The 26,289-nt window shown below is 42.4% G+C and overlaps 1 protein-coding gene across 8 annotated transcripts; it reads left to right on the top strand.

Annotated features, from left to right (window-relative positions):
- The first annotated feature begins 93 nt into the window (after positions 1 to 93).
- On the top strand, positions 94 to 25,673 carry smek2 (SMEK homolog 2, suppressor of mek1 (Dictyostelium)). Of its 8 annotated transcripts, XM_014201270.2 has the most exons (17): positions 95 to 557; positions 1,613 to 1,668; positions 6,454 to 6,552; positions 6,767 to 7,390; positions 10,765 to 10,842; positions 10,950 to 11,066; positions 12,138 to 12,254; positions 14,113 to 14,244; positions 14,518 to 14,620; positions 23,060 to 23,101; positions 23,193 to 23,351; positions 23,648 to 23,817; positions 23,899 to 24,038; positions 24,253 to 24,398; positions 24,503 to 24,672; positions 24,708 to 24,740; positions 24,873 to 25,673. In XM_014201270.2, the coding sequence occupies exons 1-17, from the start codon at positions 416 to 418 to the stop codon at positions 24,969 to 24,971; spliced, it is 2,427 nt and encodes an 808-aa protein (XP_014056745.1). In that variant the 5' UTR covers positions 95 to 415; the 3' UTR covers positions 24,972 to 25,673. The 8 variants fall into 8 exon arrangements, with proteins under 8 accessions (XP_014056728.1, XP_014056731.1, XP_014056745.1 ...); XM_014201253.2 differs by having other exon boundaries at positions 94 to 557; positions 24,250 to 24,397; positions 24,582 to 24,740; XM_014201256.2 differs by having other exon boundaries at positions 94 to 557; positions 24,250 to 24,398; positions 24,503 to 24,740.
- Positions 25,674 to 26,289: the final 616 nt, after the last annotated feature.

The raw sequence follows: 26,289 nt of genomic DNA, 5'->3' as shown, positions 1-26,289 counted from the left end.
AAGGAAAGTGGAAAGGGCGGGGGATCTTTGAGCGGCGTGAATGTGGCGTGGGACACACCGGCTTCCGTAGCCCCTCAGCGGAGACCCCGCGGCGGTAACCGTTTGATTGACATAGGGAAGAAAAAGACAAGATCGGATTACAAGATGGCGGTCTCTGGATGATAGTGAAGAGGCCGTCGTAGTTGTTGTGTTTTCAACGGTGAATTGTACAGTTAGCTAGCTAGAAATCTGGCATTCTGCGGGGAAAATAATCATCGTAATATGCTCGTGAATTAGCTTTACGGTTTAGCACATTATTGCAAAACATGCGGGTAGAAACAAGTTCGGGGATAAGAAAATAGCTAGCCACTAGTTCACTATTTCAAATAGTTGCCTAGCTAACGTTAGATTGTTAGCTTTTCCGCTCAAGGTAACCATGTCGGATACTCGGCGGCGTGTGAAAGTATATACGCTGAATGAAGACCGACAGTGGGACGATAGGGGCACAGGGCATGTCTCGTCTACCTTTGTCGAACGACTGAAGGGAATATCATTATTAGTTCGGGCCGAATCCGACGGTGAGTTGTTAGCTAACATCTTATTAGCAGATGGTCAGATAGCTCGTCGCATATGTTTGTTTTGTTCGTAACGCAGCCATCTAGTTGGCTGGTAACATTAACTAACAGGCCGCAAATTCAATAAATCAACATTGCTAACTACTTTGTGAACAATCGGCGACTGTACCTAACGTTAAACCACCAACTGAACTAGCTAGCTAACGTTAGTAGCGTAACGTTAAAGTAACTACTGCCGGTGTGAGTTAGTTATTCTAGCCATCACACTATTGCTAATGCTAGTTGGCTACCGTTAGCTAGCTAATGGTATCTATTTACCGTTAGTTGGGTAACAAATTTCAACGTTTACTTGTATTAACACTAGCTAATGATATTGTTGGTTTGGCTTGAAGATCAAATGCAAATCAGCAAAACAAATTCCTTTAGGTAGCTCGTTATCTAATTAACGTTAGCTATAAACGAATCAATAAACAGTTAACGTTAACTAGCATTATTTACTCAAACCAGCTTGTTAGCTAACTAACCTAGTTGGATGGCTAGCTAGCCAATGCTTGGAAGTGTGGTTTAACTGACTTTCTCTGTAATCCTGTTTTCCTTTCAATTGTTTGTTTATAGTTATTTTGGTACAGTAGCTAGTTAACCCTCGGTACAGTTTAAAAGTACTATATCCAGCAGGTTAACTAACGTTACCTGGTCCAATGTTAGTCAGCTGGTTAGGTAATTAACGTTAACCAGCTAGTAAACTCACTTGGCTTACTCGGTAATGAATAAAGGGACATTTGCTTGCCAGCCAAAAACATACACATTATGTAAGCTAATTTATGGGTAGTTGTCCTTGTTTACATGCACAGTTCATGTCAGTAAAAGTGTGGTGTTCAGGTTTCAGCAGTAAGACTGACACTTAGTTACAACATCCGTATTATTTGAAAAACATGTTCTTTCACACCCATGTGACTGAATTATCCCGTTCTGTATTATCATTTTGCAAACATTTAGGCATCCACTAGTTATTTCAGTAAGGTAGTGGGTAGCTAACTAAATTCCCATTTGTCTTTTAGGCTCACTTCTTCTGGAGTCTAAAATCAGCCCAAATACTGCATATCAGAAACAACAAGTGAGTATTCTGCCTCTATAATGGGTAGGTTAGCGTTTTTTGTCATTAGTCTTGTTCTGGAGGCAGCTGTGCAGCGGGCACTAGCTGGCACAGCCACAGTAATACAATCTGATTTGAAAGCTAACCTTAACCACACTGCTAACTCTAATGCCTAACCTTGACCAAAAAGCAAATGTTTGCTTTCAGGAATTTTTACAACAGCAAATTTTGACTTTGCAGCTGACCTAAGGGGAAATCGCTCAGTTCTGCCTCCTGGACAAAGCTCATGACAATATGTCAACCTGTCTATAATGGACTGCTGTGTGTACAGTGCCTTCTAAGTGTTCATACCGCTTGACTTATTCCAGCCTGAATTCAAAAAAGCATGAAGTATATATTTGTCTCACCCATCTACACACAATATTCCATGATGACAAAGTGAAAACATGTTTTTAGAAAAATCTAATTTACGGAAGTCAATATACACTGCTCAAAAAATAAAGGGAACACTAACACATCCTAGATCTGAATGAATGAAATAATCTTAATAAATATTTTTTTCTTTACATAGTTGAATGTGCTGACAACAAAATCACACAAAAATAATCAATGGAAATCCAATTTATCAACCCATGGAGGTCTGGATTTGGAGTCACACTCAAAATTAACGTGGAAAACCACACTACAGGCTGATCCAACTTTGATGTAATGTCCTTAAAACAAGTCAAAATGAGGCTCAGTAGTGTGTGTGTGGCCTCCACGTGCCTGTATGACCTCCCTACAACGCCTGGGCATGCTCCTGATGTGGTGGCGGATGGTCTCCTGAGGGATCTCCTCCCAGACCTGGACTAAAGCATCCGCCAACTCCTGGACACTCTGTGGTGCAACGTGGCGTTGGTGGATGGAGCGAGACATGATGTCCCAGATGTGCTCAATTGGATTCAGGTCTGGGGAACGGGCTGGCCAGTCCATAGCATCAATGCCTTCCTCTTGCAGGAACTGCTGACACACTCCAGCCACATGAGGTCTAGCATTGTCTTGCATTAGGAGGAACCCAGGGCCAACCGCACCAGCATATGGTCTCACAAGGGGTCTGAGGATCTCATCTCGGTACCACATGGAGGGCTGTACGGCCCCCCAAAGAAATGCCACCCCACACCATGACTGACCCACCGCCAAACCAGTCATGCTGTAGGATGTTGCAAGCAGCAGAACGTTCTCCACGGCGTCTCCAGACTCTGTCACATCTGTCACGTGCTCAGTGTGAACCTGCTTTCATCTGTGAAGAGCACAGGGCGCCAGTGGCGAATTTGCCAATCTTGGTGTTCTCTGGCAAATGCCAAATGTCCTGCACGGTGTTGGGCTGTAAGCACAACCCCCACCTGTGGACGTCGGGCCCTCATACCACCCTCATGGAGTCTGTTTCTGACCGTTTGAGCAGACACATGCACATTTGTGGCCTGCTGGAGGTCATCTTGCAGGGCTCTGGCAGTGCTCCTCCTTGCACAAAGGCGGAGGTAGCGGTCCTGCTGCTGGGTTGTTGCCCTCCTACGGCCTCCTCCACGTCTCCTGATGTACTGACCTGTATCCTGGTAGCGCCTCCATGCTCTGGACACTACGCTGACAGACACGGCAAACCTTCTTGCCACAGCTCGCATTGATGTGCCATCCTGGATGAGCTGCACTACCTGAGCCACTTGTGTGGGTTGTAGACTCCGTTTCATGCTACCACTAGAGTGAAAGCACCGCCAGCATTCAAAAGTGACCAAAACATCAGCCAGGAAGTATAGGAACTGAGAAGTGGTCTGTGGTCACCACCTGCAGAACCACTCCTTTATTGGGGGTGTCTTGCTAATTGCCTATAATTTCCACCTGTTGTCTATTCCATTTGCACAACAGCATGTGGAATTTATTGTCAGTGTTGCTTCCTAAGTGGACAGTTTGATTTCACAGAAGTGTGATTGACTTGGAGTTACATTATGTTGTTTAAGTGTTCCCTTTATTTTTTGGAGCAGTGTATGTTAGAATCAACTTTGGCAGAAATTACAGATGTGACTGGGTAAATCTCTAAGAGCTTTACACATCTTGATTGTGCAATATTTGCGGATAATTTTCTAGATTCTTCAAGCTCTGTTACATGGGTTGTTGATCATTGCTAGACAACCATTTAAGTCTTGCCATTTTCAAGCAGATTTAAGTCAAAACTGTAACTTGGGAACATCTACTGTCTTCTTGCTAAGCAACTCGTGTAGATTTGGCCTATTGTAAAGTGAATTAGTCTCCCAGTGTCTGGTGTAAAGCAGACTGAACAAGGGTTTTCTCTATGATTTTGGCTGTGCTTAGCTGTTTATTTTTATCCAGAAAAACTCACCAGTCCTTAACTATTATGAGCACACCCATAACATGATGCAGCCACCACTATGCTTGAAAATATGGAGACTGGTACTCAGTAATGTGTTCTATTGGATTGCCCCAAACACACAACTTTAGATTCAAGATAAAAAGTAAATTGCTTTGCTGTTTTTTTTCTGTATTACTTTAGTGTCTTGTTGCAAACAGGATGCATGTTTTGGGATATATTTTTCTGGACCGGGGCGTAGGCCTGATCTTTATTTAATCCCTTTTTAAATTCAGGCTGTAACAAAATGTGGAAAAAGTAAAGGTGTGTGAATACTTTCTGAAGGCACTTCAGTGTTTTCTTTGCTCTGTGGGTCCATTTCTAAAAGTTTTAATGTCACGTGCAAAATGACAGTGAAATGCTTTGATTGCAAGCTCCAAACCCAACAATGAGGTAAGCCTAATCATTATCAATGTAGCGCTAAAAATAAGGTAGAACAAAAACACACAAGAAAATAAGCTATATACAGGGTTATTTACAATGTGTAGGAGTGATAAAGGTAGATATCTATATGGGTTAGTTGACTAGGTATCAGCATGTATGATAAAACAGAGGAGCAGCGGTGTAAATTATGGTGTGTGTGTAGTCAGTATAAATTAGTGTGTAATAAAGGTCGGCCGATTAATCGGAATGGCTGATTTAATTAGGGCTGATTTTCAAGTTTTCATAACAATCGGCAATCGGCATTTTTGGACACCGATTATGGCCGATTTACATTTCACTCCACGAGGAGACTGCGTGGCAGCCTGACTACCTGTTATGCGAGTGCAGCAAGGAGCCATGGTAAGGTGCTAGCTAGCATTAAACTTATTTGTAAAAAAATAAAAAAATCTTAACATAATCACTAGTTAACTACACATGGTTGATGATATTACTAGTTCATCTAGCTTGTCCTGTGTTGCATATAATGGATGCGGTGCCTGTTAATTTATCATTGAATCATAACCTACTTCGCCAAACGGGTGATTTAACAAGCGCATTCGCAAAAAAAGCACAGTCGTTGCACCAATGTACCTAACCATAAACATCAATGCCTTTCTTAAAATCAATACACAAGTATATATTTTTATACCTGCATATTTAGTTAATATTGCCTGCTAACATGAATTTCTTTTAACTAGGGAAATTGTCACTTCTCTTGCGTTCTGTGCAAGCAGAGTCAGGGTATATGCAGCAGTTTGGGCCACCTGGCTCGTTGCGAACTGTGTGAAGACCATTTCTTCCTAACAAAGACCGTAATTAATTAGCCAGAATTGTACATAATTATGACATAACATTGAAGCTTGTGCAATGTAACAGCAATATTTAGACTTTGGGATGCCACCCGTTAAATAAAATACGGAACGGTTCCGTATTTCACTAAAAGAATAAACGTTTTGTTTTCGAAATGATAGTTTCCGGATTTGACCATATTGACCTAAGGCTCGTATTTCTGTGTGTTATTATAATTAAGTCTATGATTTGATATTTGATAGAGCAGTGGTAGGCATCAGCAGGCTCGTAAGCATTCATTCAAACTTTACTGCGTTTGGCAGCAGCTCTTAGCAATGCTTGAAACACAGCGCTGTTTATGACTTCAAGCCTATCAACTCCTGAGATTAGGCTGGCAATACTAAAGTACCTATTAGAACATCCAATAGTCAAAGGTCTATGACATACAAATGGTATAGAGAGAAATAGTCCTATAATAACTACAACCTAAAACTTATTACCTGGGAATATTGAAGACTCATGTTAAAAGGAACCACCAGCTTTCATATGTTCTGAGCAAGCTTTTTTACATGGCACATATTGCACTTTTACTTTCTTCTCGAACACTTTGTTTTTGCATTATTTAAACCAAATTGAACATGTTTCATTATTTATTTGAGACTAAATTGATTTTATTGATGTATTTTAACTTAATATAATAAGTGTTCATTCAGTATTGTTGTAAGTGTCATTATTACAAATATATATTTATTTATATATATTTATTTAATCGGTATCGGCTTTTTTGGTCCTCCAATCGGTATCGGCGTTGAAAAATCATAATCGGTCGACCTCTAGTGTGTTGAGTCCCAATAGTGTACACCGAGACGGTGCAAAAATGCACGTGTCAACTCATTCTGTGTAGCCATTTTGTTAGCAATTTAGCAGTCTTATGGCTTGGGGATCGAAGCGGTTCAGGAGCCTGTTGGTGTCGGACTTATTGCACCAGTACCGCTTGCCGTGTGGAAGCAGAGAGTAGTCTATGGCTCGGCCCTATGTATCTAAAGAATTCTGCAAGTGTACAGTTGCAGTTAATTTGACACAAATGGTTATTTATTTTTTATTTTTTACATTGTTAAGCAAAGACCAGATTTACAAATCTCATGTTATGAAAATGTTTTTTTCTACTTAATCATGAATGTTTTTTCCCCTCTCAGGACACCCTGATTGTGTGGTCGGAAGCAGAGAACTATGATCTGGCCCTGAGTTTTCAGGAAAAAGCTGGCTGCGATGAAATCTGGGAAAAGATATGTCAGGTATAGTACTGTGTTTATACGGGTTTGTAAGTCAGTGTAAGGTTTATGATACACTACTATGCTGTTTAGTTTTTTATTGTCTCTTACAAAACTTACCCATTTAATAATTAAGTATAGAATATCATGTTAGTGAATTTTCTCCTTAGCGATACGGGACTATAGTCTTTCTCTCAGTAGTTCTTACATGTGGCCCTGTGTCTAATTTCCTCCCCAGGTGCAAGGGAAAGACCCTGCGCTGGAGATCACCCAGGACCCCATCGATGAGTCTGAGGAGGAGCGCTTCGAGGAGATGCCAGAGACCAGTCACCTGGTGGAGCTGCCTCCATGCGAGCTGGCCCGGCTGGAGGAGATTGCTGACCTTGTGACCTCTGTCCTGTCCTCGCCCATCCGCCGGGAGAAGCTGGCCCTGGCCCTTATGAGCGAAGGCTACATGAAGAAGCTGCTGCAGCTCTTCCAGGTGTGTGAGGACCTCGACAACCGGGAGGGACTACACCACCTGTATGAGATTGTACGTGGAGTGTTGTTCCTCAACAAGGCGGCTCTATTCGAGGTCATGTTCTCAGACGACTGTATCATGGATGTGGTTGGCTGTCTGGAGTTTGATCCGTCGCTGGTGCAGCCTAAAAAGCACCGGGAGTTCCTCACCAAGACGGCCAAGTTCAAGGAGGTAATCCCCATCACGGACTCAGAGCTGCGGCAGAAGATCCACCAGACGTACCGGGTGCAGTACATCCAGGACATCATCCTGCCCACACCTTCTGTCTTCGAGGAGAACTTCCTTTCCACCCTCACATCCTTTATTTTCTTCAACAAGGTGGAGATAGTCAGCATGCTGCAGGTGAGTTACTGCAAACCGACAGAACCCTCAAAAAATGTTCTCTTCGATTTTGCCGTTCTTGACAAGAAATGGAGTGTAAGCAAATCCGTTTGTGTTGTCTGAACTGCCTCTTCAGCTCTGGTGTTTTCAGTTTAACAGATTACATTTTAGTGTGTTAAGTGACGGTAATAAAGCACAATCACTGAACTTAACTCACTACATATCACAAACTTTCACACCATTGTCAATGTAGATGATAATGTTGTTTTTCTGCTGGTGGTTTTATTTTCCTGTGAAAGTATGAAACATCCCCACCCATCTTCAGATCTGAACATCAATTGTAATCATTACGTATATGTGATATTCTGCTGTTGTCATCAACCTGGAAAGGATTAACTTTATGAATGTATTTTATTTAACAGTAATAGAATGTCATGTAATGTGATATGTTCATGCCACTTTTGTCTTCAGTATTGTAAATCAATGCTTGTGACTTCTCTAAGGATTATATTCTATATCAAACTGTTTGTCTTTGTCTCTATTGTTGAAAGGGTTTGTAGTTGATAGGTTGTCTTCAATTTTAATCAAGGTATCTAATCTGAAATCAATAAGCCCTGACGTTTCTTTGATCTCACATTAACAACAATGAGGTTGTGGTGTGATTTACATTTAAGTTCCCTTGTTGGCACTTCGCAGTATAATTATACAAGTTTAAAATTTCAAGAGGGATTTGGTTAGGGCTGTGACAGTCATGCAATTTTGGATGATGGTTATTTGTCAGTAAAATGACCACGGTCACTGTTTCATAATCGTACAAATGGCAAAGAGAAATAAAACTTTTATATACACTGCATGTATGTGGACACCTGCTCATCGAACATCTCATGGCCATTAATATGGAGTTGGTCCCCGCTTTGCTCCTATAGCAACCTCCACTCTTCTGGGAAGGCTTTCCACTAGATGTTGGAACATTGCTGCAGAGACTTGCATTCATTCAGCCACGAGCATTAGTGAGGTCAGACACTGATGTTGGGCAATTAGGCCGGGCTCACAGTCGGCATTCCAATTGATCCCAAAGGTGTTCAATGGGGTTGAGGTCAGGGCAAAGGTCCTGTATGTGAGAGCAAAAACCAAGCCATGAGGTCGAAGGAATTGTCCGTAGAGCTCCGAGATAGGATCGTGTCGAGGCACAGATCTGGTCAAGGGTACCAACAAATGTCTGCAGCTTTGAAGGTCGCCAAGAACACAGTGGCCTCCATTCTTAAATGGAAGACGTTTGGAACCACAAAGGCACTTCCTAGAGCTGGCTGCCTGGCCAAACCGCAATCGGGGGACAGGGGCCTTGGTCAGGCAGGTGACCAAGAACCCTATGGTCACTCTGACAGAGCTCCAGAGTTCCTCTGTGGAGATGGGAGGACCTTCCAGAAGGACAACCATCTCTGCAGCACTCCAACATTCAGGACTTTATGGTAGAGTGGCCAGACGGAAGCCACTCCTCAGTAAAAGGCACATGACAGCCCGCTTGGAGTTTGCCAAAAGGTACCTAAATGACTCTCACCATGAAAAACAAGATTCTCTAGTCTGATGAAACCAACAGAACTGTTTGACCTGAATGCCAAGCGTCACGTACGGAGGAAATCTGGCACCATCCCTACGGTGAAGCTTGGTGGTGGCAGCCTCATGCTATGGGGATGTTTTTCAGCGGCAAGGCCTGGGAGTTTAGTCAGGATCAAGGAAAAGATGAACTGAGCAACGTACAGAGATCCTTGATGAAAACCTGCTCCAGAGCGCTCAAGACCTACTGGGGTGAAGGTCCTGACTAGTTTCCCAGTCATCTTATGTGTATACTGTATTCTATTCTACTGTATCTTAGTCAATGCCCAATCAAATATTTGTCTAAATTCCATAATTGTACTTTTAGATGTGTGTATTGTTGTGAATTGTTAGATGCTACTGCACTGTTGGAGCTAGGAACACAAGCATTTTGCTTCACCTGCAATAACAGCTGCTAAATATGTGTGTATGACCAATAAAATTGGATTTGAAGGATCACCTTCCAACAGGACAACTACCCTAAATACACAGCCAAGACAGCGCAGGAGTAGCTTCGGGACAATTCTCAATGTCCTTGAATGGAAGGGGGTCTGAATACTTTCCGAATGCACTGTGTGTGTATGTACAGTACTAGTCAAAAGTTTGGACACACCTTCTCATTCAAGGGTTTTTATTACTATTTTCTACATTGTGAAGACATCAAAACTATGAAATAACACATGGAGTCATGTAGTAACCAAAGTGTTAAACAAATCAAAATATATTAGATTATTCGAAGTAGTCACCTTTTTGCCTTGAGGACACACACTTTGCATTTTCTCAACCAGCGTCATGAGGTAGTCACAATTAACAATTGTGCCTTGTTAATTTGAGGAATTTCTTTCCATCTTAATGCGTTTCGACCAATCGGTTGTGTTGTGACAAGGTAGGGGTGGTACGCAGAAGATAGCCCTATTTGGTAAAAGACCAAGTCCATATTATACAAGAACAGCTCAAATAAGCAAAGAGAAACCACAGTCCATTACTTTAAGACATGAAGATCAGTCAATACAGAACATTTCAAGAACTTTGAAAGTTTCTTCAAGTGCAGTCGCAAAAACCATCAAGCGCTATGATGAAACTGGCTCTCATGAGGACCGCCACAAGAAAGGAAGACCCGGAGTTACTTCTGCTGCAGAAGATAGGTTCATTAGAGTTTACTGCACCTCAGAAATTGCATCCCAAATAAATGCTTCACGGAGTTCAAGTAACAGACACATCTCAACATCAACTGTTCAGAGGAGACTGCGTAAATCAGGCCTTCATGGTCGAATTGCTGCAATGAAACCACTACTAAAGAACACCAATAATAAGAGTCTTGCTTGGGCCAAGAAACACGAGCAATGGACATTAGATCGGTGGAATTCTGATCTTTGCTCCAATTAGTCCAAATTTGAGATTTTTGGTTCCTCTTAACCCATGTCTTTGTGAGACGCAGAGTAGGTGAACGGATGATCTCCGCATGTGTGGTTCCGTGAAGCATGGAGGAGGTGATGCTGTCAGTAGCTTCGGGACAGGGTCCTGAGTCCATGTTACCACGGAGACGGTCTCAACCATGTTGGCTGCAGCCATCTTCAGTCAGCTGTTTGTTCCACAACACTTCTTAAACTGGCAATTTGTCTCCTTTCGTCTCTCCTTTCACATCGAACCACCAATATAAAACATGCTTACTTTTACTGCTTTTGGCTAAGGTTTGTCGACTTCATAATGAAGTACGTAAAGTCCTGGTGCTTTTTCAACATGACCACAAACTGCGATTCAGTATGTTTTTGTAAACTTTTTATCCCTGCCTTGCACTACAGGAGGATGAGAAGTTCCTAACTGAAGTCTTTGCACAGCTAACGGATGAAGCAACAGAAGACGGTAAAAGGCGGGAACTAGTAAGTTGAATGATCAACTCGCTTAATTAAAAGCATGCACATACTAAGCTTTAATGCCATGAAGGTTTCAGTGACATACTGTCCTCTGTTTTCCTTCCTCTTCACAGGTGAACTTTTTCAAAGAATTTTGTGCTTTTTCACAAACCTTGCAACCGCAAAATAGAGATGCTTTCTTCAAGACTCTGGCGAATCTAGGCATTCTTCCTGCTCTTGAAATAGTCATGGTATGAATGGTTTTACTATTGTATGCATGTGCATATTAAATGTCAAACAGTTTTTGCATATTTTCCTTGACATTTTGTATGCGTTTTGATGTGGCAAAGTTCTCTTGATCCCTTGAATGTGAAATGCCATCTCAACTTCAAGGGCTGCATCTTGGAAGCACGTCAAAATAAGTTAATTCATTTAAATGTAACAGTATGTCTCTAACCCTGAATTTAAAGGTATTAAGTCAGTCCAGATTGCACTAGGCTCCTGAGCCCCTAAAGCAGGGGTGTCAAACTCATTCCATGGAGGGCCTAGTGTCTGCTGGTTTTTGTTTTTTTCATAACAGAGGTGGAAAAAGTACTCAATTGTCATACTTGAGTAAAAGTAAAGATACCTTATTATAAAATGACTCAAGTAAAAGTAACACAGTAAAATATGTTTAGACTTTTACTCAAGTAGTATCTGATTTTCAATGTACAGTGGTGGAAAAAGTACTCAATTGTCATAGTGAAGGAAGAAGTACAAGTAAATGCTATCCATCAAATTCCTTATATTTAGCAAACCAGACAGCACAATTTCCTTTACTTTTTTTGACAGCCGGGGGCACACTCAAACACTCAGACATAATTTACAAATGAATTATTTGTGTTTAGTGAGTCTACCAGATCAGAGGCAGTAGGGATGACCAGGGATGTTCTCTTGATAAGTGTTTGAATTTGACCTTTTTCCTTATACTGCTAAGCATTCAAATTGTAATTAGTACTTTTGGGTGTCAGGGAAAATGAATGGAGTAAAAAGTACATAATTTTCTTTAGGAATGTAGTGAAGTAAAAGTAGTCAATTATAAAGTACCGATACCCCCCAAAAATGACTTAAATACTTTAAAGTACTACTTAAGTACCTTACACCACGGCTTAATAATCATTGACCTTAATTCATCAATCAAGTCCAAGGGAGGAGTGAAAACCCGCAGACACTGCCCCCAGTGGAATGAGTTTGACACATGTGCCCTAAAGAAACACATTGATGGTGCTGAATGAGTTATTAGTTTGAGCACACTATCAGTGTGTGTCTCACTGTCTCCACAGGGTATGGACGACCTGCAGGTGAGGGCTGCAGCCACAGATATCTTCTCCTATCTGGTGGAGTTCAGCCCCTCCATGGTCCGGGAGTTTGTTATGCAGGAGCCACAGCAGACTGATGATGTAAGTATAGCATCAACCTTGTCATATAACTAGGTCTACATGACATGTGACACTGGTGGACAAATTTCTCTGCCACATCTAGGTGCCACATGGAGCTGTGACTACGTAAATAAAGGCAAGATTATTTACCCAGTAAAATGTTACTTGTACGGTGGCTTGCGAAAGTATTCATCCCCCTTGGCATTTTTCCTATTTTGTTGCCTTTCAACCTGGAATTAAAATAGATTTTTTTGGGGGGGGGTTTGTATCATTTGATTTACACAACATGCCTACCACTTTGAAGATGCAAAATATTTTTTATTGTGAACAAACAAGAAATAAGAACTTGAGCGTGCATAACTATTAACCCCCCCAAAGTCAATACTTTGTAGAGCCAACTTTAGCAGAAATTATAACTGCAAGTCTCTTGGGGTATGCCTCTATAATCTTGGCACATCTAGCCACTGGGATTTTTGCCCATTCTTCAAGGCAAAACTGCTCCAGCTCCTTCAAGTTGGATGGGTTCTGCTGGTGTACAGAAATATTTAAGTCATACCACAGATTCTCAATTGGATTGAGGTCTGGGCTTTGATTAGGCCAATCTAAGACATTTAAATGTTTCCCCTTAAACCACTCGTGTTGCTTTAGCAGTACGCTTAGGGTCATTGTCCTGCTGGAAGGTGAACCTCCGTCCTAGTCTCAAATCTTTGAAGACTGAAACAGGTTTCCCTCAAGAATTTCCCGCCAGTCCCTGCCGATGGAAAAACATCCCCACAGCATGATGCTGCCAGCACCATGCTTCACTGTGGGGGTAGTGTTCTCGGGGTGATGAGAGGTGTTGGGTTTGTGCCAGACATGGCGTTTTCCTTGATGGCCAAAAAGTTACATTTTAGTCTCATCTGACCAGAGTACCTTCCTCCATGTGTTTGGGGAGTTTCCCACATGTCTTTTGGCGAACACCAAACATGTTTGCTTATTTTTTTTGGGCCACTCTGTCGTAAAGCCCAGCTCTGTGGAGTGTAGGGCTTAAAGTGGTCCTATGGACAGATACTCCAATCTCCGCTGTGGAGCTTTGCAGCTCCTTCAGGGTTATCTTTGGTCTCTTTGTTGCCTCTCTGATTAATGCCCTCCTTGCCTGGTCCGTGAGTTTTGGTGGGTGGCCTTCCCTCGACAGGTTTGTTGTGGTGCCCTATTCTTTCCATTTTTTAAATAATGGATATAATGGTGCTCGTGGGATGTTCAAAGTTTGATATTTTTTTATAACCCAACCCTGATCTGTACTTCTCTACAACTTTGTCCCTGACCTGTTTGGAGAGCTCCTTGGTCGTCATAGTGCCGCTTGCTTGGTGGTGCCCCTTGCTTAGTGGTGTTGCAGACTCTGGGGCCTTTCAGAACAGGTGTATATCTACTGAAATCATGTGACAGGTTATGTGACACTTAGATTGCACACAGGTGGACTTTATTTAACTAATTATGTGACTTCTGAATGTAATTGGTTGCACCCGATCTTATCTAGGGGCTTCATAGCAAAGGGGGTGATGCACACACCACTTTTCGGTTTTACATTTTTTTGAATTTCTTTGAAACATGTTATTTTTTTCACTTCACTAATTTGGACTATTTTGTGTATGTCCATTAAATGAAATCCATATAAAAATATATTTAAATTACAGGTTGTAGTGCAACAAAATAGGAAGAAGGCCAAGGGGGTGAATACTTTTGCAAGGCACTGTAAAATGCTCATTGAACTGTTCCTTATAATAGGTGTATTGTTTACTGAAGCATATATATTTCAGATCTTTTTCAGTGATTAGATGTTTAGGATGTTCAAGGTTTTCTGTAGGTGTTGCCGCTCAATGTTCCTCGCTGTGTGCATTAGGATGTGCTGCTGATCAACGTGGTGATAAAGCAGATGATCTGTGACTCGGACCCTGAGTTGGGGGGTGCTGTGCAGCTTATGGGGCTTCTACGCACATTGATCGACCCAGAGAACATGCTGGCCCCCACCAATGTAAGACCCTGTCCGATCTCTCTTTCTCTCTCACTCACTCACTCACTCACTCACTCACTCACTCACTCACTCACTCACTCACTCACTCACTCACTCACTCACTCACTCACTCACTCACTCACTCACTCACTCACACACAGTTCTGTCATAACACTGGGTGTAATGGTTATTGTACAAGAATACAGAATTATACCAAACTTTCATACATTTTAAAGAACTCTGCAATATGTCAGCATCACTGTCTAATCTACTTCTTACTTTGAATCCCATTAGAAAACAGAGAAGACTGAGTTCCTCAGCTTCTTCTACAAGTACTGCATGCAGGTCCTCACAGTCCCTCTATTGGCCAGCACTGTAGATGAGAAGAACTGTAAAGGTGAGCGGGGGGACCCTTTGATCTAAATGGATGTATGCATTGTGTGTATGGTCTCATGTCGTGCTTGAATGGGTGTGTTTAGGTCCAGCTGTATGTGGATATGCATGGCTTTATGTTGGACAGTATAATGGCGCCGGATGGGCCCCTGACCAGTTGTTTTTTTTAGCTTTGTTTGCGCTGATCCTAACTTGTTTTCATACCTAATATTTGGCCATTTCATATGACCGAAAAGAGCTTCTGGACATGAAAACAAAGATTACTAACCTTGATTTGGATGAGGACTTCTATTTCAACCAATCGGTTGTGAAGGACATAACGCTCATCCCAGACCAGGCCCAAATCCCCATAACTCGGAGGAGGTGGAAGCAGCGACTATAGAGGTCGGCGTTTGGGATATCTAACCTGACTGCGACGGCGAGTGGACAAGTCGCCATTACCCTCCGTTCTATTGACAAATGTGCAATCATTGGAAAATAAACTGGATGAGTGCAGTTCAAGACTATTCTATCAGCGTGATCTGAACTGTGATATGCTATGTTTCACCGAGTCGTGGCTGAACAAGAACATGGAAAATATAAATCGAGCTGGTTTTTCTTTTCATTGGCAGGACAAAACGGCTGCATCCGCTAAGCTGAGGAGAGGGGGTGTATGTCTCTTTGTCAACAAGTTGGTCCCCGATCTCTAATATTAAGGAAGTCTTGAGGTTCTGCTCGCCTGAGTTAGAATAGCTCATGATAAACTGTAGACCCCACTATTTACCAAGAGTTTTACTATATTTTTCATAGCTGTCTATTTACTACCACAAACTGATGCTGGCAAGAACACCGCACTCAACGAGATGTGTAGCACCATAAGCAAAAAAAGACAACACAAAAAATTCTCGCCCTGATGCGACGCTCCTAGTAACCGGGGATTTTAATGCAGAGAAACTGAAATTAGTTTTACCTCATTCCTACCAGCATGTCTCCTGTGCAACTAGAGGCAAAAAAAAAAAACTCTGCATCACCTCTACTCTACACAAAGAAAACTCTCCCTTGCCCTCCATTTGGCTAATCTGACCATAACTCCATCCTCTAAATTCCTGCTTACAAGCAAAAACTCAAACAGGAAGTACCAGTGATGTGCTCAATACGGAAGTGGTCCGATGAAGCGGGCGCTAAGCTACAGGACTGTTTTGTTAGCACAGATTGGAATATGTTCCGGGATTCATCTGATGGCATTGAGTTGACCACATCAGTCACTGGATTCATTAAGAAGGGCATCGACAACGTAGTCCCCACAGTGACTGTACGTACATGCACTATACAGTACCAGTCAAAAGTTTGGACACCTACTCATTCCAGGGTTTTTCTTAATTTTTTATTTATTTTTACTATTTTCTACATTGTAGAATAATAATGAAGACATAAACTATGAAATAACACAGAATCATGTAGTAACCAAAAAAGTGTTAAACAAATCCAAATATCATCCATTCACCTACTCTGCGTCTCACAAAGACACGGCAGTTGGAACCAAAAATCTCAAATTTGGACTCATCAGACCAATGGACAGATTTCCACCGGTCTAATGTCCATTGCTCCTGTTTCTTGGCCCAATCAAGTCTCTTCTTATTGCTATCCTTTTAGTGTTTTTTTGTTGTTGCAGCAATTAGAACATGAAGGCCTGATTCACGCAGTCTCCTCTGAACAGTTGATGTTGAGATGTGTCTGTTACTTGAACTCTAAAGCATTTATTTGGGATGCAATTTCAGAAGCTGCTAACTCTAATGAACCTATCCTCTGCAGCAGAGGTAACTCTGTCTTCCTTTCCTGTGGCAGTCCTCATTAGAGCCAGTTTCATCATGGCGCGTGATGGTTTTTGCGACTGCACTCGAAGAAACTTTCAAAGTTATTGAAATGTTCCGTATTGACTGACCTTCATGTCTTAAAGTAATGGACTGTGGTTTCTCTTTGCTTATTTGAGCTGCTCTTGCCATAATATGGACTTGGTATTTTACCAAATAGGGCTATCTTTTGTATTCTACCCACAACACAACTGATTGGCTCAAATGCATTAAGATGGAAAGAAATTCCTCAAATTAACTTTTAACAAGGCACACCTGTTAGTTGAAATGCATTCCAGGTGACTACCTCATGAAGCTAGTTGAGAGAATGCAAAGAGTTTGCAAAGCTGTCATCAACGCAAAGGGTGGCTACTTGAAGAATATTAAATATAAAACACATTTTGATTTTTAACACTTTTTTTGGTTACTACAATGTTTTCATATGTGTTATTTCATAGTTTTGATGTCTTCACTATTATACAATGTAGAAAACAGTACAAATAAAGAATCACTGGAATGAGTAGGTGTTTAAACTTTTGGCTGGTACTGTATATACAAAAGTATGTGGACACCCTTTCAATTTAATGTATTCAGCTTTTTCAGACACACCGTTGCTGGCAGGGGGATACAATTGAGCACACAGCCATGCAATCTCCATAGACAAACATTGGCAGTAGAATGGCCTTACTGAAGAGCTCAGTGACTATCAACGTGTCACCGTCACAGGATGCCTCCTTTCCAACAAGTCAGTTTGTCAAATTTCTGTTTTGCTAGAGCTGCCCTGGTCTACTGTAAGTGCTGTTTTTGTGAATTGGGAATGTCTAGGAGCGACGACGGCTCAGCCGCGAAGTGGTAGGCCACATAAGTTCACAGAATGGGACCGCTGAGTGCTGTAGCGTGTAAAAATAGCCTGTCCTCGGTTGCAACACTGACTACAGAGTTCCAAACTGCCCCTGGAAGCAGTGACAGCACAAGAACTGTTCGTCAGGAGCTTTATGAAATTGATTTCCATTGCTGAGCAGGCGCACACAAGCCTAAGATCACCTTGTGCAATGCCGAGTGTAGGCTACAGTGGTGGAAAATAGTTTTCTGGAGTGATGAATCGTGCTTTACCATCTGGCAGTCCGACGGACGAAGCCAGGAGAACGCTACCTGCCCCAATGCACAGTGCCAACTGTGTAAAGTTTGGTGGAGAAATAATGGTCTGGGGCTGTTTTTCATGGTTTGGGCTAGGCCCAAATTGTAACAATACAGCATACAATGACATTCTAGACGATACTGTGCTTCCAACGTTGTGGCAATAGTTTGGGTAAAGCACTTTCCTGTTTCAGCATGATAATGCCCCCGTTTTCAAAGTGTTGTCCATACAAAAATGGTTTGTCCAGATTGGTGTTGATCTTGACTGGCATGCACAGAGCTCTGACCTCAACCCCATCGAACACCTTTGGGATGAATTGGAATGCTGACTGCAAAGCCAGGCCTTATCGCCCAACATCAGTGCCCAACCTCACTAATGCTCGCTATGGCTGAATGGAAGCAAGTCTCCGCAGCAATGTTCCAACATCTAGTGGAAAGCCTTCCCAGAATATTGGAGGCTATTATTGCAGCAAAGGGGGGACCAACTCCATATTAATGCCCATGCTTTTGGAATGATATGTTCGACGTGCAGGTGTCCACATACTTTCGGTCATGTAGTGTATCCTAAATAGTAGCCATGGATTACAGGTAACATCCTCACTTAGCTAAAGGCAACAGCTGCCGCTTTCACGTAGCGGGACACAAATCCGGAAGCTTATGAATTTCTTTCCCTGTTACACCCTCCGATGAACCATCAAACAGGCAGTGTCAATACAGGACTAAGATCAAATCCTACAACCCTGGCTCTGGTAGTCGTCCGATGTGGCAGGGTTTGCAAACGATCACAGATTAAATAGGTAAACCCAGCAGCAAGCTGCCCAGTGACGCAAGCCTACCAGACGAGCTAAATGCCTTTTTATGCTTTCTTCGAGGCAAGCAACAGTGAACCGCCACACCGGCGGTCACAAGTCATGATGGCAGTCAAATTCCACGTGACTGTTTAGTCACGGTAATTAGGCATTTTCAAGCTCTGATGATGCTGATGGTCATTAGTAGTCTACCAAACTTGCTTACTAACTGGTACTCAGCACTCTATTGTCTTGCCAAGTTGAATAAAAAATTAACTCTTGACATTTTAATACAAATGTCATGGAAAATCTAATTAAACACTTCATGGGCGCTCTTGTTGAGTAATATTTCTATAGGCTATGCTATTGCATGAGAACAGAGTTTTGATGACCTCTATTAAAAAGAGGATCCCATCAGCTTTCTATAGACTTGGCCTACAGAAATGATTTTAAGCACATTGCTTCTCTTTGCAACAGGAGTATATTCTACCTGGCTGGCATGAATATGAACCACGGGAAAAGTGTCCTCCATTCGCTATCTAAGTGCATAGGTGACACCCCCGCCCCTGTTTCGAGACAGATGCACGATAATGGTCCATTCTAAATAAAAACAAATTTCAAACATTTATCTAAATACAAGATTAAATCAACAACAGTCTATTGGGTGACAATATTAGCCTATCACTTGTGAATGATGCCCAGCTTGTGTGCAGTAAGGCAAGAAACTGCGCATGCCTTTTTTTGCGACTTTTTCAAATCAGAGTCGCATTCAGAAAGTATTCAGACCCCTTGACTTTTTCCACATTTTTCTACGTTACAGCCTTACTCTAAAATGGATCAAATAAAATGTTTTTACCAATCTACGCACAATACCCCATAATGACAAAGCGGAAACAGGTTCTTAGATATTTTAGCAAAAAAAATAAAAGATACCTTATTTACATAAGTATTCAGACCCTTTGCTTTTAGACTTGAAATTGAGCACAGGCGCATCCTGTTTCCATTGATCATCCTTGATGTTTCTACGACTTGATTGGAGTCCACCTGTGGTAAATTCAATTGATTGGACATGATTTGGAAAGGCACACAACTGTCTATATAAGGTCCAACAGTTGGCAGTGCATGTCACAGCAAAAACCCAAGCCATGAGGTCGAAGGACTTGTCTGTAGAGCTCCAAGACAGGATTGTTTCGAGGCACAGATCTGGGGAAGGGTACCAACATTTTTTCGCAGCATTGAAGGTCCCCAAGAACACAGTGGCCTCCATCACTCTTAAATGGATGATGTTTGGAACCACCAAGATTCTTCCTAGAGCTGGCTGCCCGGGCAAACTGAGCAATTGGGGGAGAAGGGCCTTGGTCAGGTAGGTGACCAAGAACCCGATGGTCACCCTGACAGAGCTCCAGAGTTCCTCTGTGGAGATGGGAGAACCTTCCAGAAGGACAACCATCACTCCAACAATCAAGCCTTTGTGGTAGAGTGGCCAGACGGAAGCCACTCCTCAGTAAAAGGCACGTCAGCCCGCTTGGAGTTTGCCAAAAGGCACTTAAAGGATTCTCAGACCATGCGAAATAAGATTCTCTGGTCTGATGAAACCAAGATTGAACTCTATGGCCCTAATGGCAAGTGTCACATCTGGAGGAAACCTGGCACCATCCCTATGGTGAAGCATGGTGGTGACAGCATGATTATGTGGGGATGATTTTCAGTGGCAAGAACTGGGAGACTAGTCAGGATTGAAGCGAAGATGAACAGAGCAAAGTACAGAAAGATCCTTGATAACCTGCTCCAGAGCACTCAGGACTTCAGACTGGGGCGAAGGTTCACCTTCCAACAGGACAACGACCCTAAGCACACAGCCAAGACAGCACAGGAGTGGCTTCCGGACAAGTCTCTGAATGGCCCAGCCAGAGCCCGGACTTGAACCCGATCGAACATCTCTGGCGAGACCTGAAAATAACTGTGCAGCAACGCTCCCCATCCAACCTGACAGAGCTTGAGAAGAATGGGAGGAACTCCCCAAATACAGGTGTGCCAAGCTTGTAGCATCATACCCAAGAAGACATGAGGCTGTAATCGCTGCCAAAGGTGCTTCAACAAAGTACTGGGTAAACGGTCTGAATACTAATGTAAATGTGATATTTATTTTTATGTGCAATGGTTTCAAAAAATGTTTTTTGCTTTGTCATTATGGGGTAATGGGTGGATCTTTAGGGATAAAAAAAAAAGTCTGTAATGTAACAAAAGTCAAGGGGTCTGAATACTTCCCAACTGCACTGTATGTTTTTGTTAAGGTTTGTATCACAACCTAAGTGGCCAAATAACTTCTTAAACTTAAGCACATGAATCCGCTTTACTACGGGTGTAGAGCCTAACTGGTATACATACGCAGAGCATGAGTTTCAAGTCTTGGAAAGATAATTTTCACTATCAAAATGCACCTTTTTATAATCAAAGCGTTACATGGATAATCACAATTGTGGTCACCTTTTGAGAAGTGTTTTCCCACTAATTGATTGCATTTTGGAATATTCTGCGCTTATACTGCTGTGTGCTCATTGCTGCACTTATAATGTGAAGAAATAGCCTTATAGTTTCTCAACATTTTAAGCTAAATGTTCTGAGCTGTTGCGTCAGCCTCTTTGCTTAAAGGTTTTTTTTATGCTTGTGGTTGTATCAATTTGGGATCTATCGCATCCCACAACTGTCCCAGATTGTTTGTAATATTTATTTCTGGCATAGAATAGGTCAACTTTTGTACTATGGGGGTTAGTAGATTGACATAGGCTAGTGCTTTTGCTGTTCGTTAGGCCTACTCATCTTGTTGGCTGATGAAAAGTAAATGTGGACAATTCTCCCTATATCTTCAATATGCGACTCCGAATTGGATAAGGATGCGTATGGTTGCGTCCCCAATGTGTCTGTCTTCACTTGAGGCCTGTGAGAATGACCGAATTGCGTGACAGGCATTGGCTAATAAGAAATTAGCTTTCTGAGGGAGCTGAATAGGTGCTTCTGAGCATGCAGCCAGGAGAAGGGTATTCTAATTAATTATTATATTTAGCCCAAGGGCACAACGGCCACTAGCCACAAAATGCATGGATTTTTGTAGGGGGCATTACCGCCACACAAAGGGGATGCAGCCGGGAAATTCGAGGCATTATCAAGTGCTTGTCAAATTGGGAATGAGACTGATGAAGTGTGTGCAGCAGAGCTCTTGCCTTTCGTGCAACTTTTTTCAAATCATCACCAGTCGCATCATGCAGCCATAGAATTTATTAAAAATCAAAACGTATAGCCCAAAGTTTGCATCACAACTAAAGTTATATTAGTAACTCTAAATTAAGCATATAGAAGGACCTGTTTCTTTGTTAACCGCTCAACACAACATTTCTTTATTGAGCAATGTTCAATTGTTTTCTTCATACTATAAAATAATGCCACAGAATTCTAACCAAATATTGTCTGCTAAATGATTTAGTGTAGCCCACAGCTATTCTGTTCTTCTGAAAGACTACATTTTCTTCATGTTTCTTTTGACCTGTCTAAAATAATGGATTTATTAGACTTTTTAAAATGTAGACGTTCCAAATGTCGTCATCAGTGGTTTGTAGGCTATGCATGGAAGCCAGGAGATGCTAAATGTGTTTGTCAATTTAACGGTCAATTACCGTGAGACCTGCAGTTATTTGCTTGACAATCACCGGCTGACTACATTTCATGACCGCCACAGCCCTAGGTAGGCCTGATCACTGATGACGATGAGATGTCAGTGGTGCCAAGACAACAACCTCTCCCTCAACGTCAGCGAGACAAGGGCGCTGATCGTGGACTACAGGAAAAGTGGAGACGGTCGAGAGCTTCAAGTTCCTCGGTGTCCACATCACTAAGGACCTATCATGGTCCAAACACACCAACACAGTCATGAAGAGGGCACGACAACGTCTCTTCCCCCTCAGGAGGCTGAAAAGATTTGGCATGGGCCCTCAGATCCTCAAAAAGTTCAGCTGCACCATTGAAAGCATCTGGTACTGCTTGGTATGGCAAATGCTTGGCATACAACACTGGGGCCCAGCTCCCTGCCATCCAGGACCTCTAAACCAGGTGGTGTCAGAGGAAGGCCCTAAAAGTTGTCAGACTCCAGCTACCCATGTGACTGTTCTCTGCTACCGCGCGGCAAGTGGTACCGGAGTGCCAAGTCTGGGACCAAAAGGCTCCTGATTGGCTTCTAACCCAAAGCCATACGACTGCTGAACAGTTAAACGGCTACCCGGTCATTCTGCTTTTCACCCTCCTACCTACATGTACATAGTACTTCAAACAATCACCTAACCAAACCTACATGTACATATTGCTTCAATCTTTCTCCCCAACTACTTCATATCCCAGTACACTGACTTGGTACCAGTACTCCTTGTATATAGCCTGTATATATCCTCGTTATTGTTATTTTATTGTGTTACTATTTGTTTTATGTCTTTGTTAGTTTTATTTTTAACTGCATTGTTGAGAAAGGGTTTGTAAGTAAGCATTTCACAGTAAAGCCTGCACTTGTTGTATTTGGCGCATGTGACAAATACAATTCTATTCGATTTCGACAGGCCATGATGTCTTTGTTGAGATCTGTGTTGTGTTAAAGACTTGTGCATTTGTAAGACTGATATTTATTGCCTTTACTGTGTCTTCCAGATCTGCAAGAGGGGTCCACCAAGATCAACCCAGTGTGTCCTGGTATGTAATCATACATTGATACTCCCAATCATAATTCTCATTTATAAAAGTGTCTCTTTCCCTATTGTAAATGCATGTTTGTGTCTTTCAGATAATTTCCAGACAGCCCAACTCCTGGCTTTGATACTGGAGCTGCTGACATTCTGTGTAGAGCACCACACATATCACATAAAGACCTACATTATGAACAAGGACCTGCTGCGACGAGTTCTGGTGCTAATGAACTCTAAACACACCTTCCTTGCGCTGTGTGAGTCACTGGGAAACACTACGGAGGGGATATGGGTGTTAGAATAGGGGGAGCACCAAGTATTGACATAAACATTCTGTATGTCAGTCGACTGAATTTGTTTATTCATAATTTAATGATTTGATGAAGCACATCACGATAAAACCCAAACGTTTGGACCCTTGGCTCCTGGGTGGAGCCTAATCATTGATATAACTTAAATGTATAGCTTGTGGTGTAAGTCGTTGCAATATGGAGTTTCCTCAACTCCTTTTTTCAAGGTGTGGATTGTACTGATTTGTTATGTCTTTTAACAGGTGCTCTGCGCTTCATGAGGAGGATAATTGGGCAGAAGGATGAGTACTACAACCGCTACATTGTCAAAGGGAACCTGTTTGAGCCAGTCATCAACACTCTGCTGGACAATGGAACTAGATACAACCTCCTAAACTCAGCCATCATTGAACTCTTTGAGTTCATCAAAGTGGTATGCCCATATTCACCTTTTAACATGTCTGTTTACCATTTTACCACACGTATACACCCTAATATCTATCTATCTCTATAGGAGGATATCAAGTCCCTCATAGCACACATTATAGACAACTACTACAAAGCACTTGAATCCATTGAATACGTCCAGACTTTTAAGGGCTTGAAGGGCAGATATGAGCAGGAGAAGGACCGACAGACTCTGAGACTTAACAGGTAAGGCATCATCTCCCACAGACATGGACAACTAGAATAGAGTGGAGAAGTTGATTTGTGGTTTGTTTCAGCCAAAGAGGATAGCATATCATTTAATAGTAGTTTGTGTTGAGCAGAGTAACTTCAGCAGTGTTGCATTGTCGAGTGACTTAAAACATTTTATTGGTTATTTACCTAAAGCCTGTTAAAAGTAGTCTTGATGTTATTCAAGCAGATATCGTAGGGATGCCCGAACGCTGGACGAGGATGAGGAAATGTGGTTCAATGAAGATGAAGATGATGATGGAGAGGCTATTGAGAAAAGCAGGCCTGAGGAAGAGTTCCCAGAGAGCTATGGAAAGTATATGGAAGCAAAAAAAGGTAAGTGCCTCCACTCTGCTCAGTGTGTGTGTGCGCGTGTGTGTGTTCAACCCCACAACATGTGGAATGGTATGTTCACCCTATGTATTTCCATCTCTTTGCAGTTAAAGAGAGTGACAACAAAGAGAGCTTCCCAAAGCGGACCCCAACTGGCAGCTTTAAGTTTACCTTCTCTCATTCTGCAGGGGCTGCCAACGGAACCAACGGTGCCAACTGCAAGCCAGCCACCTCGCCCACCTCTGCCGCCAGTCCCAACGGCTCCCCAGCCATGTCGGCAGCGCCACCCGCCACCACGGTAGTCAAGGTGAGCTTTCCCTGTCAACTGCCATTCTAGTTGCCAAGGTGAGCCATATCCTCTTTCTACCTGTCAATCTGTAGTAAAATGCCCCATCTGCCTGCCACCCCAGTAGTCAAAATTATCCAAACCTCAGGGTTTAGTCACTTGAGTTCTGTGACCTGTGTTCTTGTTGACAGACTGCGATGGTCGGCCTTGTAGACTACCCTGACGATGAAGACGAGGAGGACGAAGATGAAGAGCAGTCCCCACGGAAACGGCCCCGTCTGGGCTCATAAGCCAGTGAAGTCCCCTGGTCTTGGTCCGCTGTGCCACTGTCACAGTCCACTGGACAGAGACCACTCCCGCCATCCTACCCTCCCAGCCTGCTCCTACGCCCCCCTACCTGGCCTGTGGACCAGAGAGGTTGATCAGTGCCAAGGTTTCCCTGATGCTCCGGCAGGGACGCAGCACTTCACGCAAACCTCAGCCGCTCTACAAAAGGGGGAGCAGGGGCTAACGGGAGAGCCAGTCAGGCTAGCAGGACTAGCCGCTTAGTAATGGAAGCTTGATTGGCTGACCCCATAGAACTGTTAATTTGGGTTGGGTGGAGAGAACTAGGCAAAATGAGGGTTAACAAAAAAAACTAACCAACAGAAAACAAAGTTGCTTAGTTCCGAGGAGCAGGACTCAACAGTCGAAGCTGGGGCTGCTTTGCCGAGGCTCACACACACCTACATCAGCCAGGAGTCCTGTATTCATGAGTTTATTAAAAGTACTGTACAGTTATTTTTATTTTGAATAATTTGCCCCTTAAGTGATTTTAAAAGGGTAGAGCTATACCTGCCAATGTATTGCTTTTGCACAAATGGTGGGATCACTGTTCACCCTTTTAATTCAATTATTTGATTCATTGTATAAAGCAAAAGTTGCAATGCTGGTTTTAAAATAACATGTATTAAACGGCAGTAAAGTCATTTTTGCAGCCCACTGAGAATGTCTAAAGTCTGTGTGTATTCAGTGGCTTTGACTTCCTGTGGCTCCCAGAGGTGTCTTTGTTAAGAGAAGTAATTTTTTCAGCAGATATGTGTATCCTTTTTTTATTTTTAAATAGACACAAGCCCTTCTCATACTAGTGTTCCAGTTCAGTACTCATGGATTGAGTTGAATTTGTTGCTAGTACAGTCCCTGTGGGTCAGAGCATATTTAAATCCTAAATTGCAGCAGTGGTGGTTTAGGCCGGCTACTGCCATTTTATATAGACATTCCTAATGACGGATGAAGTGTGAGATGTCAGGGAAAGCATTTCAGTCTGAGTACGTACAACAGCTGAGTGCCCAAATGTAACCATTTCAAATATGTCTAGATCGTGTAGGTTTGTCTCCATGAACATCTTGGACAAGTGCATTTACTACCACTATCTCCATTCTAAACATTTGATACGTTTTCAGATTGTGACCCTGGCATTGTGTGAATCTAGCTTTATTTTAATCTGGAGAGGAGTTGAATTTAACCAATGATTTATATTTTACACTAGATGGCTGTGTTGAAGCCACAGTTCCTCAATCTTGGCACTCCCTGAGTGTATAAAGTATTTAGAAATGCATTTGTCTACAT

Source organism: Salmo salar, chromosome ssa01 (genome assembly GCF_905237065.1).
Source record: "Salmo salar chromosome ssa01, Ssal_v3.1, whole genome shotgun sequence".
Taxonomy (NCBI): domain Eukaryota; kingdom Metazoa; phylum Chordata; class Actinopteri; order Salmoniformes; family Salmonidae; genus Salmo; species Salmo salar.
This window is presented reverse-complemented; position numbering and strand designations above follow the sequence as displayed.